Raw genomic sequence first — 15,911 nt, 5'->3', positions numbered from 1 at the left:
ATTTTTGAATGAATTAACACCCCCTGCAGGAAAAAGTACGTCTTTTTGTTTATTTCAGCTTTGTTTCACTTTCGGCAAAAAGTTTGTGTTGTTTTGCAATTTATGATTATCTGTATTAAATAAAAGCTTTTCCTTATCCCATTTTCTTCGTTAATGGAGAGGTTTTCTCTGTTCAGTCTGCACGTTTATAACAATCCTTAAATTGAGATACAAACTTAAGGATGATGGACTATTTCTTGACTTTTCTATGTTGTCCACATTAATGTACTAGTTTTTAATAATTAAAGTATACCTCTTCAGTGCAGAAGATGGGAACTGAAGAAGACTTACCCTAACTGGACCAATTATATATTTTAAGTGAATCAGTACAGTTTAAAGCCACTTGTGGCTGTGGGACAATAAAAGTGTTTCAACTCAGCATTTTACATCAGAGACCCAGACTGAGCCCAGCACCTATAATCAAATTTTAGGACTCCTTGAAGTAAAAAAATAATCTTGTTATGCTCCATAACTTACATATTTGATATTCATTTTCTTTATTGGTATTTATATGCTTCTTTGCTTTTACTGATAAACACATAACATGAGGTATTAACATTTCAATTTAATTTGTGGTTTTAGTTTTCCTTACAAACAGATATGACCAGAAGACAATTAGAATATGAAGCAAGGCAAATCAGAGTTGCAATGGAAGAACAACTAGGTACTTGCCAGGATATGGAAAAAAGAGCGCAGGTAAATTATTTATTATTAAACTATAAAACAGCACAGGCTAGAGAAGAGCTATTAAGAATGTAATGAATTATAGCTCTGTTAAACATTGATTAAATTTTATTATTAAAGATATTTATAAGTCTACCTTCACTTTGGCACTATTTCAAAATAATAATTTATCATGGCTGCTGGGCAACATAACTAATGTTCACATAATTCTGCCTCCACCATATTTGATTTCCCTGATACTATTCTGCTCTGCACTGGAATTATAAGAGGGAAAAAGGGTTAAATGCTGGTCATCTGGTAGCTGATAGCTAACTTCACTTCTCCTTTAAGATTTTTACTTCTTGTAATCTAAGTATGTGTAATGACATTCAGAATATTTCACTGCTTAAGTTGTATGCAAAAAAGGGAAGTCCTCATTTAAGGAAAGTAGAAAGGGAACATAGAGAATAGTGGGAAAGGTGAAATGAGTTGGATGGAGAACATTCCCGTATTTCTGCCCTCAGCTGATGTCAAGAAAGAATATTAAATAGCTTTGCTATTTGCTAAGCATTTTCATACATTATTGAATTTAGCACTTTGTATTTACATATTACTGGCTGATGTTTTTAAGCCCTGAGGAGGCTTTGCTGTTTGCCTTGTCTATTTCAAAGCAAGTATGGGCATTTTAAAAAAAAAAAAAAAAAAAGGAAAAGTCTTAGGACAAACTGGTAAGAAAACATTATTTGAAAGATTTTATTTAAGGGAATAGTAAATGGAGTACATACATTCATATGTATGGTATAAATACATTTTTGTGTTCTAAAAAGTTTATTTGTAGTTTTAAAATCACTAATACAAGACATTTTCCATCCTCAAAGTATAGTCTTTACCTTTTATATGGTAGCTACCTAAACATAATGTATATTCATTTTATGCTACAGTATGGTGGTAGACTAAGGAGACACTTAAACACTAGTACCACGGTACCTTTTACAGTCCATACCTGTTAGTTTCACAATGGAGCTAGAGGCTCAACTACCATGCTAGTTAGTTATGCTATAATTTGTATATATATAATATAGTTTTTGTTAATTTCCTCTCACCCCCATTCCAATCAAATTAACATCTTAAATGCCAAAAGTAAAACTTTAAAAATAAACCTTTTGGGGGCATTGGGTGGCTCAGTTGGTTAAGCGTCTGACTCTTAGATTCGGCTCAGGCCATGATCTCAGGGTCTTGGAATCCAGCCATGTCAGTCTGTACTCAGCAGGGAGTCTGCTTGAGATTCTCTGTCTCCCCATGTCCCTCTGCCTCTCCCCTATTCTCTCTCCCTCTAAAATAAATAAATAAATATTTTAAAAAGTAAATAAAAATAAGCCTTTCAATAGAAAATATACATGAATATCTTTCTAATATTGGGGGAACAAAGGATTTCTTAAACTAGACAAAACACTATTTTTAAAAGAGAAGACATAAATTTCACTATATTAGAATTCAGGATTTATCTTTATCACGTACCTTAAAAATATATGAATTTGGGGAAGAATGGTAAATCAGTAAATATATAAGTACAACTAGCAACCTGTTTGGGAGAAATTAAATTAGATCCCTAACCCACATCTTGTATAAGAAAAATTACAAATGGATTAAATACCTAAATGTGAAAAATAAGCCTGAAATTAATGAAAGAAGATATAGGACAACAAATGTAAATTGTCATAAAATTTTAAAACATTCTGCAGCAGATAAACTAAGGGAAAATATTTTTAACACGTAAAAGGAGAAAGGTCATTATCCCTATAATGTAAGAATTCCTACAACTAATAAGGAAAAGGCAACTCTTTAATGGGTAGAGGCTGTAATCAACTTACTGAAAAAAATGCAGATGATTAGTAAACACATACAAATGACTGGTAAACAATTTAGGGAAGTTCAAAATAAAATCCACTCTTGCCCATGCCTATGTGAGATTGTCCATCTTCAGCTATCCCTGTTAACAGTTTGGTTATTTATTTTTTATTTGTTCAGCACATATTTGGGCATCTAGTATGGTAGCCCCTACTTTCCTGTATACATGCTGGGAAAATGTACACCAAGTTATTAATGGAGATTATTTTGGGGGACTGGGGATTGGTAGGGTGAAAGTTCCTTACACTTCCATTTTACCATAATTTTTTATAATTATATGGATAACAGAGTTTATATGTTTCCTGGTTGATGGACATTTAGGTTGTTTGTAATTTTTCACTGTTAAAACAACTCTGATAAACATACTTACTCGTATCTTGTAAACGTGTAAGAATCTCTCTCAGTTAAGAGTCAGCAATCTTTTTCTTAAAGAGTCATAAAAAAATAAATATATTATTCTTTGTGGGCCATATGGTCTCAGTCACAGCTACTCAACTCTGCTTTTGTAGCAAGAAAGCAACCATAGATGATCATCTGTAAGCAAATGGGCATGGTTGTTTCAGTAAAACTTAATTAACAAAACAGATGGCTAATAGGCCCTAATTTGCCAACTTCAGCTCTAGGGTATATACCTAAAAGCATCATTGCTGGCCATAAGGTATGAGTGTTTTGAACTTGTTTGCCAAATTGCACTCAAAATGATTTTATCAATTTACACTTCTACTAGTAGTATGTGAGAATCCTGTTTCTTCTGTATGTCTCCAGCCCTTGTGAGTCAGACTTCATAATTAACAGTCAGTGGGCAATGAAACATTAGCTTGTCGTTTTATTTATATTTTCTTGAATACTGCTGAGGTTGAATATCTTCTCATGTATTTATTAGACTTTTGGACATTCTGTTATTTGTTCATCTTTTTCCCATTTTCTATTATGTTAAATGTCTTACTCTTAAATATTTGAGAGATATATTAATATTCTCTTGATACCACTGTGTTATAGATAATACACATCACAACCCCTCCCTGCAAAATCCATTATCTATTTTAGCTTTGTGATAACAAAAATTAGTTTTTGTTATAGAGCTAAATTAAGTATATTGCCATAGTTTTGCTTTCTATGAATTATTTATACATCTTTTCCTATCCTGGAATCGTAAAGTTATCCTCTTATTATTTATAATAGTTACAATGTTTTATTTTTACAATTAGGTCTTTAGTTCATCTCCAGCGTGCAATTATGTATGTTTTGGAGGTAGGGATCTAATTTTACGTAGATAAACACAAGTGTATATGATTTTTATATGTATATATAATTATTTAATATATAACTTGAATTTTAAGTAGTATATTGGTTTTTACTAATATATGATCAATTATCTGTATAACATATACACAGATATGTGCATATTTATGTTTTTAACTAAATTACCCATTATCTTTATGTGATACGCCACTATTTCCCCATTAATTAGTAATGCCATCTCTGGCATATGGTAAGTTTATATTTGCTGGGTATTTCTAGACTCTATTCCACTAATTTTTTTTAGTTTCTCTGTGCCTGCACTGATACCACATTTGTTTTATTTGCAGTAGTTTTATAAATCTTGGTAGAGTGAGTTCTATTTTTGTTTGTAAAATTGTGGTTATATTCTGTCTTATTTCTCTTCTGTCTGAAATTTAGTTTCAGCTTCTCTAATTCAAAGAAAAGCCTGATACATTTTTTTATTAGAATCACATTGAATTTATAAATTAATTTGAAGAGAATTCCTGTCTTTACAATATAAAGATTGGTTCTTGGTTGAAAGGATAGACTCTGGAGCCAGACCTCCTAGGTTCTAATGCCACACCTGCTACTTTATCAGCACTGATTTTGGGTAAATTTTCTGCCTCAGTTTTCTTACTGGTAAAATATAATGCTAAACTGAAATGTGAGGATTAAATGAGTTAATACATGTAAAAGCACTTAGAATCTGACACATAGTAAATACTCAATATATATATTAGGTGTTGTTATTAATTGTATGTCTCCATTCATTTAGGTGTAATTTTATGGCCCGCAATAAAGTTTTGTAATATCCTCTATAAAGATTTTATACATCTTTTTTTTATTATTCCTAGATACCATACAGTTTTTGTTACTGTTGTGAATGGGATTTACTATAATTACTAAATTACATTTAAATAATAAATATCCAGTGACCTTCCTGAGCTCTTTTATTAAATCATCTCAGTAGTTTAAGATTTTCTTGCATTTTTCTTGCATTTTCCATATAAACTGTCAAATATGGCAGTTGCATTTTTTTTTTTTTGCATTATTTGCAAAAGGTAATTTTCTTTGCCCTTTTCAGTTGTTTGGGTTTGTTTTTTTTTTTCTCCTTATATTGCATAAAAATTCTAATACATCTTTGAATAAGAAGCAGTGATACTGGTCTTCTCTGTCTTACTATGACTTTAAAGGGACTCCTAAAGTTTCACTGTTAAGTGTGGTGTTTACTCAGTTTTTAATAGACACCCTTCCTCAAGTTAAGGAATTTGCCTTCTATTCCCAGTTTGTTGAGAGTTATCCTGAATCTGTATTGAACTGTATTATTATTAAAAATTTTTTAAATCAGTTTTTCAGAAGTCATACCAACTATATTACCCTGAACTGTTAAGCACTTGTTATTAAGCATAGTTTCACCAATATTCAAGGTTATTATATAAAAAAAGGAAAGAAATACTACTAGGTTTTTCCATTTTCATTTTGAGAAACAGAAGCACAGGAGTTGTGTTGTTAGAAATCCTCTACCACAGTGGGTATCAAGATATAGAACGACTTCAAGATTTAGTGACATATTGGCAATACAGAAACCAAGAGGAATATTAAATGCAATTTCCTACTTTTATCTTTTAAATATTAAATCTTTTAATTTAAGATTTTATTGGTGGACATACCCCCTCCCCCCGCCCCACGTGCTCCTGGGCTGTGCTTCTAAGGAGCCCATCAGGCAGCTTTAGTCCCAGCACTGCAGAGCCCCTCCCACAGAAGACTGGGGGCACAAAAAGCTTGCTGGCACTGCCCCCCAGCTCTGTGCTATGGGACACCTGCCCTCTCCAATACTCTCTTAGCCAGAGCCCATACAAGGCAGTGCCAAAGGCCTGGTAGTGTGCAAGCAGCTCCTACAGTGGCCAGCACTACTCCAAAGTGACTCCTACCCCAGAGAAAGGGAAAGATAATCACACATACCAGTCTGGGGAGGCCCCAGCAGTGGGCTAGAAGCAGACAAGTGGTTTGACTGGAGGTCCCACCCACCAACAAAAGCTTTTTCGGACAACATAGGGGAGGGACACAGCAGTTTGGTGCTACTGCATCTCTAGCAAACACCTGGTCTGACTCAGCTCAAGTCTGAGGCATCCCCAGACTGGCCCACTACCACTACAGGAACTAGACACTGCCCACAACAAGCAGAAGAGAGCCATTGCAGATGACTGGACTGAAGGAAAAAGCAGCTCAGCCATAACAGCAGGGCACACACATCACACATAGGAGATACCCCTAAAGCACCAGGTTCCGGTGAACAGGGGACACTGCACAGCAGGGCACTACAAGATCTCTTCTTCATAAGGCCATTACTTTCAGGTGCAGGAAACATCGCTGTTTTTCCTAACACAGAGAAACAGACACAGTGAGTTAGACAAAATGAGGAGATAGAAGAACATGTCCAAAATGAAACAACAGGACAAAATCACAGCAAGAGACCCAAGCAAAACAGGGATGCATAATATGCCTACTAATTCTTTTTTTTTTTTTAAAGATTTTATTTATTTGACAGAAAGAGACACAGCGAGAGAGGGAACACAAGCAGGGGAGTGGAAGAGGGAGAAGCAGGCTTCCCACTAAGGAGGGAGCCTGATGTTGGGCTCGAACCCAGGACCCTGGGATCATGACCTGAGCTGAAGGCAGATGCTTAACGACTGAGCCACCCAGGCACCCCAATATGCCTAAGAATTCAAAGAAATGATCATTAATATACTCACTGGACTTGAGAAAAGAGTGGAAGACATCAGTGAGGTCCTTAACAATGGGATAAAAAAGACCCAGTCAGAGATGAAGAACACATTAAATGAAATAAAAATACACTAGATGAAGTAAATAGTGGAAGCAGAAAAATGAATCAGTGACTTGGAGGACAGAGTAATGGAAAGTAATCAAGCTGAGCAGATGAGAGAAAAAATTATGCATAATGAGAATAGACTTAAGGAATTCATTGATACCATCAAGCATAATAACATTTGCATTATAGAGATCCCAGAAGGAGAAGAGAGAGAAAAGGGGGCAGAAAATTTATTTGAAGAAATAATAGCTGAAAACTAACTGAATCTGGGGAAGGAAACAGAAATCTACATCCAGCAGGCACGGAGATCTGCCAGCATATCAGCCCAGGGAGGTCCACACCAAGACACATAGTAATTAAGATGGCAAAAAGTAGTGATGAGGGAATTTTAAAAGCGCCAAGAGAGGAGAAACCAGTTACATACAAGGGAAACCCTATTAGGCTAGCAGTGGATTTTTCAGCAGATTTTGCAGGCCAGAAAGGAGTAGTATGATATAGTCAAGGTACTGAAGGAAAAAAACCTGCAGCAAGAATATCCAGCAAGGCTATCATACAGAATAGAAGGAGGAATAATTTCCCAGACAGACAAAAGTAAAGGAATTCATTACCACTAAACCAACCCTACAAGAAAAGTTTAAAGGGGACTCTTCAAGTGGAAAGGAAAGAGTAAGGAATGTAGGAAGCACAAAAGTAATAAAAATAAGTAAAAAAAAAAAAAAATCCATCAAAGGGGGGCGCCTGGGTGGCTCAGTCAGTTAAGTGTCTGCCTTCGGCTCAGGTCTTGATTCCAGGGTCCTGGATCAAGTCCCCATAGGGCTTCTTGCTTAGCAGAGAGCCTGCTTCTCCCCTGCCTGCTGCTCCCCCTGCTTTTGATCTCTCTCTCTCTGGCAAATAAAATATTTTTTAAAAAATCAGTCAAGGGACTCATGAAATAAAAGGATATAAAGTATGATACCATATACCTAAAATGTGGAAAAGAGAGGAGTAAAGAATGGGTTCAACCTTAAGCGACCATCATCTTAATATAGGCTTCTACATATAGGAGATGTTGCATACAAACCAAATAACCAAAAAACCAATAATATGCAAAAATAAAAAGAAGGGAATTCAAGTATATTACTAAAGAAAGCCAACTAGTTGGGGGAAGAGAGCAAGAGAAGAAAGGAATGGAGAAAAACTACAAAACAACCATAAAACAAGTACCAAAATGGCAATAAATACATACCTATCAATAATTACTTTGAGGGGCGCCTGGGTGGCTCAGTTGGTTAAGCGATTGCCTTCGGCTCAGGTCATGATCCTGGAGTCCCGGGATCGAGTCCCACATCGGGCTCCCTGCTCAGCAGGGAGTCTGCTTCTCCCTCTGACCCTCCTCCCTCTCATGCTCTCTGTCTCTCATTCGCTCTCGCAAAAAAAAAAAAAAAAATTACTTTGAATGTAAATGGACTAAATGCTCCAATCATAAGACATAGGGTGACAGAATGGATTAAAAAACAAGACCCATCTATATGCTGCCTACAAGAGACTGATTTCAGACCTAAAGACACATACATATTGAAAGTGAAGGGATGGAGAAGCATTTATCATGCAAATGGATGTGAAAGGGAAGCAGATACTTGTATTTGACAAAATAGGCTTTGAAATAAAGACTGTAACAAAAGACAGAGAAGGACACTATATAATCATTAAGGGGACAATCCAGCAGGGAAATCTAACAATTGTAAATATTTATGGACCCAACATGGGAGCACCAAGTATTTAAAGGAGTTAATAACAAATATAAAGAAAATAATAGATAGTAATGCAATAATAGTAAGGGACTTTAACACTCCACTTATATCAATGGGCAGATCATCCAAACAGAAAATCAAGAAGGAAACAGTGGCTTTGAATGACACATTGGACTGGGAGGATATAACAGATATATTCAGAACATTCCATCAGCAAAATACACATTCTTTTCAAGTGTTCATGGAACATTCTCCAGAATAGATCACATATTAATATGGCCACAAAAAAGTCTCAACAAAGTCAAAGAGATCAAAGTGAATCCATGCATTTTTTCTGACCACAACACTATGAAACTAGAAATGAACCACAAGAAAAAATCTGGAAAGACCATAAATACATGGAGGCTAAATAACATGCTACTAAACAATGAATGGGGTCCACCAAGAAATCAAAGAGAAAATTAAAAAAATACATGGAGACAAATAAAAATGAAAACATAATGGTCCAAAATCTTTGGGATGCAGCAAAAGCTATTCTAAAAGGGAAATTTATAGCAAAACGGGCCTACCTCAAGATACATGAAAAATCTCAAATAAAAAACCTAACCTTACACCTAAAGGAGCTAAAACAGAAGAACAAACAAAACCCAAAATCAGTAGAAGGAAGGAAATAACAAAAATTAGCAGAAATAAAACAGAAACTTAAAAAAGCAGTAGAACAGATTGATGAAACCAGGAGCTGGTTCTTTGAAAAGATTAACAAAATTGATAAACCTTTAGCTAGACTCATTTTAAAAAAAAGAGAGGAAGAGGATTCAAATAAAATCAGAAATGAAAGAGGAGAAAAAACAACTGACACCACAGAAATACAAAGGATTACAACAGAATTTATGAAAAATTACATGCCAACAAATTGAACAACCTAGAAGAAATGGATAAATTCCTAGAAATATAGAGCCTTCCAAAATTGAATCAGGAAGAAATAGAAAATTGGAACAGACTGGTTACCAGCAATGAAATTGAATTAGCAATCAAAAGACTCCCAGCAAACAAGTCCAGACCAGATGCTTCACAGCAAAAGTCTACCAAACATTTAAAGAAGAGTTAATACAACTCTTCTTCTCAAACCATTCCCAAAAATAGAAAAGGAAGGAAAACTTCTAAATTCATTCTACAAGGCATGCATTACCCTGATACCAAAACCATATAAAGAGACTAGAAAAAGAGAACTGCAAGCCAGTGTCTGTGGTGAACATAGATGCAGAATTCCCCAACATAATATTAGCAAACTGAGTCCAACAATACATTTTTAAAAATCATTCACCACCATCAAGTGGGATTTATTTCCAGGATCAGGGGTGGTTGAATAGTCACAAATCAATCAGTGTGATGCATCACATTAGTAAGAGAAAGGATAAAAACCATATGCTCATTTCAATAGATGCAAAAAAAAAAAAGCATTTGACAAAGTACAACATCGATTCATGATAAAAACCCTCCACAAAGTAGGTTTAGAGGGAACATACCTCAACATAATAAAGTCCTTATATGAAAAACCCAGAGCTAACATCATCCTCAATGGGGAAAAACAGAGCTTTTCCCCTAAGATCAAGAACAAGACAAGGATGTCCAATCTCACTTTTATTAACAATACTGGAAGTCCTAACCATAGCAATCAGACAAGGAAAAGGGATAAAAGGCATCCAGATTGGTTAGGAAGAAGTAAAACTTTCACTATTTGCAGATGACATGATACTGTATATAGAAAACCCTAAAGACTCCACCAAAAAACTACTAGAATTAATAAATGAATTCAGTAAGGTCCCAGGGCACAAAATCACTGTACAGAAATCTGTTGCATTTCTGTACACTAATAATGAAGCAACAGAAAGAGAAATTAAGAAAACAATTCCATTTACAATTGCAGCAAAAATAATAAAATATCTAGGAATAAACTTAACGAAGGAGGTGAAAGATCTGTACTCTGGAAACTATAAAACACTGATGAAAGAAATTGAAAACAACACAAAGAAATGGAAAGACGTTCCATGCTCATGGATTGAGAGAACAAATATTGTTAAGATATTCATACTACCCGGGCGCCTGGGTGGCTCAGTTGGTTAAGCGACTGCCTTCGGCTCAGGTCATGATCCTGGAGTCCCGGGATCGAGTCCCACATCGGGCTACCTGCTCAGCAGGGAGTCTGCTTCTCCCTCTCCCGTCCCCCCCTCTTGTGCTCTTTGTCTCTCTCATTCTGTCTCAAATAAATAAATAAAATCTTAAAAAAAAAAAAAAAAAGATATTCATACTACCCAAAGCAATGTAAACATTTAATACAATCCCTATCCAAATACCAATAACATTTTTTCACAGAACTAGAACAAACAATCCTAAAATGTGTATGGACCCACAAAAGACCCGAATAGCCAAAACAATCTTGAAAAAGAAAAAGCTCGAAGTATCACAATTCCAGATTTCAAGTTATACTACAAAGCTGTAGTAATCAAACAGTATGGCACTGGCACAAAAATAGACACATAGATCAGTGGAACAGGATAGAAAGCCCAGAAACAAACCCATCATTATCTGGTCAATTAATCTTCAACAAAAGAGGCAAGAATATGCAATGGGAAAAACAGTCTCTTCATCAAATGGTGTTGGGAAAACTGGACAGCAACATGCAAAAGAATGAGACTGGACCACTTTCTTACACCATACACAAAACTGACTTCGAAATGGATTAAAGACTTAAGTGTGAGACTTGAAACCATAAAAATCCTAGAAAGAGAATATAGGCAGTAATCTCTCTGACATTGACTGTAGCAACTTTCTTCTAGATCAGTCCCCTAAGGCAAGGGAAACAAAAGCAAAAATAAACTATTGGTACTACATCAAAATAAAAAGCTTCTGCACAGGAGAGGAAACAGTCAACAAAACTAAAAGACAACTGACTGGGAAAATACATTTGCAAATGACATATCTGATAAAAGGTTGGTATCAAATATATAAAAAACTTATACGACTCAAAACCCCAAAACCAGATAATCCAATGAAAACATGGTCAGAAGACAGAACAGACATTTCTCATCTCCATACAGATGGCCAACAGACCCATGAAAAAATGCTCAACATCACTCATCATCAGGGAAATGCAAATCGAAACCACAATGAGATATCACCTCACACCTGTCAGAATGACTAAAATCAAAAACACAAGAAGCAAGTGTTGGTGAGGATGTGGAGAAAGGGGAACCCTCTTGCCCTGTTGGTGGGAATGCAGACTGGTGCAGCCACTGTGGAAGACAGTATGGAGTTTCCTCAAAAAGTTAAAAATTGAACTACCTTAATTGCACTACTGGGTATTTACCCAAAGAATATGAAAATACTAATTCAAAAGAATACATGCACCCCTGTGTTTATTGCAGCACTAGTTACAATAGCCAAATTGTGGAAACAGCCCAAGTGTCCATCAACAGATGAATGGATAAAGAAGAGTGGTGTATATATACAATAGAATATTAGCCCGAAAAAAGAATGAAATCTTGCCATTTGCAGTAACATGGATGGAGGCAGAGTATAATGCTAAGTGAAATAAGTCAGTCAGAAAGACAAATACCATATACCATATGATTTCACTCATATGATTTCACTCATATGTGGAATTTAAGAAAAACAAATGAAGGGAAAAAAGAAACAAACCAAGGAACAGACTCTTAACTGTAGAGGACAAACATGGTTACCAGAGGGGAGGTGGTGGGGCAGTGGGTGAAATAAGTGATAAGGATTAAGGAGTGTACTTATAATGATGGGCACTGAGCAGTGTGTAGAATTGTTGAATCACTATATTGTACACCTGAAACCAATATAGCACTGTGTGTGTATTATACTGGAATTAAAAATAAAAATGAAGTAAAGATTTTATTGGTGGAGGGGAGCTTGTTATATAGAGAAAGGGAAAATAAATATTACAAAGCGAATTGTGCATAGTTTCTTTGTTTCATGTAAAGCCAGAAAATGTTTATCATCTGCTTGTAGAGGTGTTCACTCATCTTTGCAGTATATTTAGAAAGCTACCAAAAATATAGGCATTTCTCCTTGAGCATGTTCTCATGAGCAAATTAGATGTGAAAAGCTTTGTTTATTAGAGTATTACTTACCTTAAGTTCACTATTTTCACAATCACAATAGAGAATCAGCATAGTTGTAGTGTTATGAGGGAAGGGAGAGAGGGAGGGAAGGAAGGGTTTGGTTTGGGGGTTTGTGTTTTGGTGAGCACATTTTGAGTTTTTCTGTGGTTGTTTATCGTGACATTGGATAATAGCAGCAATAAGTGTTTTTACTGTGTAATAAAATCATAGGGACATTGTATTTAAGCAAAACTAGGTATGATCAGTGGGTAGGTTTTATATGGAAGTTTTTAAACTATATATACTTAAACTATTTCAGTTCTTTTAGTATTTATTGGGATATACGCACTCAGGAATCTTTTATTGATGGAGCACATAATCAAAAATAGTTTGGAAATGACTCTATCTAGCCTCCAACACATTTTTTCCCCCATCAAAACAATTACTCATAATTTCTGGTGCTTCAATATTAAGATATCAACTGTAGAATTACCACAGAAAATGGTATAACATTGGCAGTACTTGTTTCTAAAACCTAAGTATTTGTTGTCACAAAGGTAGTTAAAATAATTTGAATTTGCAAGGTTTTCATAAAGTGATTTGGTTTTTCTCACTTCCACTTGTGTCCATCAAATTAAAGCAAAACCTAGCTCTTTTTTTTTTTTTAGAGAGAGCATGAGAGCAGGGGCATGGGGGTGGGAGAAGAGAGAGAATCTTAAGCAAGCTCTCCACTGAGCCACTGAGCACAGAGCTCAATCGTGAGGCTTAATCTCACGACCCAGGGCTGAAATCAAGATTTGGAGGCTTAACTGACTGAGCCACCCAGGTGCCCCCAAATCTAGCTTTTTATAAAAACACTTTTTCCACATTGTTTCAGTTCCATGTTGTTCCATCTATAGTAAGTGCTTTGTGTTCACTTAATGGTCTTAGGACAGTGGGAAAGCAAAAGCTTCTAACATCATTGTGATCCTAGTGTTGGTAGTAAAAATAATGTTTAGCTACAGAAGGTATTTGGGAAAGCTACATCTGAAAGGTACTAATGTCTTGTAATAGGAACAACTCTTGAACAGGTTAATGCTACTGTTTAAACCCTGATGCCTACTAACACAAATCAGATGCTCCTTCCCTTTACACATATACCATGCTTTCTATAAATCTATTACATTATACTGGCATCTGGATTAGTATAAAGATCAAATTTAGGTGTAATTTTTAACTTGTTGAACTATTTTTTGAGAGTAACTTAAATACCAATATTTTTACCACATGCATCATGCAATTTGATATATGACTTATATTTGTACAATTTTCCTAAACAAATCTATCTTATAAAATGAGGTGTATTAAAAAATTGAACTGCTGCAATATGTCATCAGTGTGTGAATATATGTATATCTAACTTATTATATAAGAATGATTTAGCATAACCCCGAGCTGTTAAATGATAGCCATAGTATGACTGTTTATACGAATGTTTTCAATAAAATGAGATCTAATTTGGTCCCTTACTTTCTTTTAGCGAAGAGTAACCAGAATTCAACAAATAGAAAAGGACATACTTCGTATACGGCAGCTTTTACAGTCCCAAGCAACAGAAGCAGAGGTTAGTAAGTTGGTTTTTTTGTTTGTTTACAGATATAGATATGGAAAAGAAAATGTCTAATTAATGTGGCATCATTGAAATATAGATGTTTCTTCTAGAGAATTGAGACACTTCGTAAGTTTTTTCATGAAATTAAATGAATTATCAAAAACCTTGACTATGTTGATCTTTTAATAACTCCTATCAATTAAAATTTATAGAGCCGTAAATACAGATACTTTACTTCAGTCCTCAGATTACATATAATCAGATAGCTAACTTAAATTGGCTATTATCAACTAGTAAATAAGCTATTACCTGTCTGTAATTCATGATTAAAACTGATCATACAAATTTATTTATGCTTGCTCCACAGTCCTCATTAAAATTATAGTAAAAGCATAAAATGAAAAAGGCACAAAGACAGGGGAGGTAACAATAAAATTGGGGGAGCTGGAAAGCAGGTAAATAAATGCACGGTTTTAGTATATAGTAGTGAATTAATACCTAAGTCAGCTGTAGGAAGTCACGAAGTAACTCATTTTATACTGTGGAGTCCTAAAAGGTTCCAAAATAGGTACCTCTGGATATAAGGATTAAAAAAGGTGGCTAAAATTTTAGTTAGAGGATGACTGAAAATTTGTTAAGATGCAGGTAGAGCCTCCAGAGGCTGTCTTGAACTCTCAGTAGCAAGTAACTTCTTTCCAATCCCAGCAAAAGAGGAGGGACTTATTCTAGAAAGGGTAAAAGAAAGGGTCTTTAGGTAGAGGTAACCCTAATGTAACTGAAGTTGGGATATCATACTAAAAACTGAAATAAGTGAAAATTTACTTATGAATGCTGAAACCCTCACTCACTTTCAAGCTTATAATACAGGCAAGTTTCTAGAAGCAACTTCTCTAAGAAATGTGACTAACCCAAGAAAACAGACCTGAAGGTACTGACATTGGAGGACTCCCCAATAAAACAACCCAGCTGGACCACCCTATAGAGTAGCTGTAGTTGCCAGTCTTCATCCTTCATGCATAGAGCAGCACTTAACCTTTTCGTAGGTAGCCCATTCTGAAATAGGGATGGACAGCTAAAGACTACCAGACATTTTAAGTAAGTTCCTAAAAAGAAAGATGTAATGGAAAAAGATAGTATGCAGAGAGAACACTTTAAAACCTAAAACTAACATTCTCAGATAAAAGAGGATGCATCCGTAGTGGTAGGAAACGATGCTACGCAAACGGAACATTCAGAGAATTCAAGAAAGAGTTCTTGGGAATTAAAAGTGTGATGGTAGCAGAAATGAAAACTCAGAAAGGTTAGAAGATAAATTTCTCGGAAAACAGAAAGATATGAGATGGAAGACAGAAAAGATGAGAAAATCAGAGAATCATTTCTGGAGGGTTCACTATTCATATAAAAAGGAGTTCCAGAAAGAGAATGGAGGAGCTAGAAGGAGGAAATTATCACAGAAATAAAATACCCTAGAATTGAGGGGCATAGTTTTCCAAATAAAATGGTCTCTTTGGTATCCAATACCACAGATGAAAATAATCCCACAGCAGGCACATCATGGTACAGTTTCATTTCACTAGGAATAAAAAGGAAGTCCTAAAACATTCTAGAGAAGGAGAGGAAATCAAGCAAGAAAAAAACAAAACAAAAAACCAGGAATGTAAATGTCTTTAGCTATATAAACAGCAACACTGGGAGCTGGGAAGTAGAATACCAATTTCTTAAAATTTCTGAAAGAAAATTATTTCCAGCTGTATTCTAAC

General features: G+C 35.2%; 1 protein-coding gene across 5 annotated transcripts in view; it reads left to right on the top strand.

Annotated features, from left to right (window-relative positions):
- APC (APC regulator of WNT signaling pathway) overlaps window positions 1-15,911 on the top strand; it is a 132,738-nt gene that overhangs the window by 73,131 nt on the left and 43,696 nt on the right. For all 5 annotated transcript variants that reach the window (XM_035015466.1, XM_035015485.1, XM_035015476.1 and 2 more), the window contains exons 6-7: window positions 622-735; window positions 14,080-14,163. In XM_035015466.1, the coding sequence (XP_034871357.1) occupies window positions 622-735; window positions 14,080-14,163 (198 nt within the window). The remainder of the gene's footprint in view (window positions 1-621; window positions 736-14,079; window positions 14,164-15,911) is intronic.

The sequence above is a fragment of the Mirounga leonina genome, unplaced genomic scaffold (genome assembly GCF_011800145.1).
Source record: "Mirounga leonina isolate KUSES-001 unplaced genomic scaffold, KU_Mleo_1.0 Mir_104, whole genome shotgun sequence".
Taxonomy (NCBI): Eukaryota; Metazoa; Chordata; class Mammalia; order Carnivora; family Phocidae; genus Mirounga; species Mirounga leonina.
Note: the sequence above shows the minus strand (reverse complement) of the source record. Positions and strands in the feature narration are given on the sequence as shown.